Consider the following 594-nt stretch of genomic DNA (forward strand, 5'->3'; position numbering starts at 1 on the left):
TGTGCTGGAGCAACAGACCACACCAAACCTTAATTTTCTCTCTCTCTCTCTCTCTCTCTCTCTCTCACACACACACACACACACACACACACACACACATGCAGTCATATATCAAATGTATGAGATGAAAGAGTGAAAAGGGGAGACAGAGAGAGGCAGACAGACAGAGACAGAGAGAACAGTTGTGATACATGTCTTACCTGAATGGGTGATTTGTAGTCTGGGCTGAGAGGGTTTCCAGGCAGATGTCAGACAGGACACCAGAGAGGTGAGGACAACTCCAGCCAATATCCACCTCATGCTCTCGGTCTCTGGTTCTTTCTCCCCCTGTGTCTCTCTTGCTTATTTTTCTTTTCCTCAGTGTCTTACTCAAACGCACTACCTCACACTTTACTTTCTAGCACATGCACATACAACAAACAAGCACGTTTGCACTTGCTACCGAGAATAAAAACAAACACACTCTGCCGCTCACTATTCACGCAAACAAACACGCACGGACTCACACAAGCACGCGTACGCACAGAGCCGGCGAACCCGATCTCTGTATCAAACGTCTCTGAGCGCGTGTAGTCTGCAGCGGCGCAGTGAAAT

At 48.0% G+C, this 594-nt stretch overlaps 1 protein-coding gene across 1 annotated transcript in view; it reads right to left on the reverse strand.

Moving 5' to 3' along the window:
• sema3h (sema domain, immunoglobulin domain (Ig), short basic domain, secreted, (semaphorin) 3H) overlaps positions 1–300 on the reverse strand; it is an 18,562-nt gene extending 18,262 nt beyond the window's left edge. Inside the window, exon 1 of the mRNA XM_030784297.1 lies at positions 201–300. Coding sequence (XP_030640157.1) covers positions 201–300 — 100 coding nt within the window. The remainder of the gene's footprint in view (positions 1–200) is intronic.
• Positions 301–594: the final 294 nt, after the last annotated feature.

The sequence above is a fragment of the Chanos chanos genome, chromosome 9 (assembly GCF_902362185.1).
Source record: "Chanos chanos chromosome 9, fChaCha1.1, whole genome shotgun sequence".
In the NCBI taxonomy this organism is placed as follows: domain Eukaryota; kingdom Metazoa; phylum Chordata; class Actinopteri; order Gonorynchiformes; family Chanidae; genus Chanos; species Chanos chanos.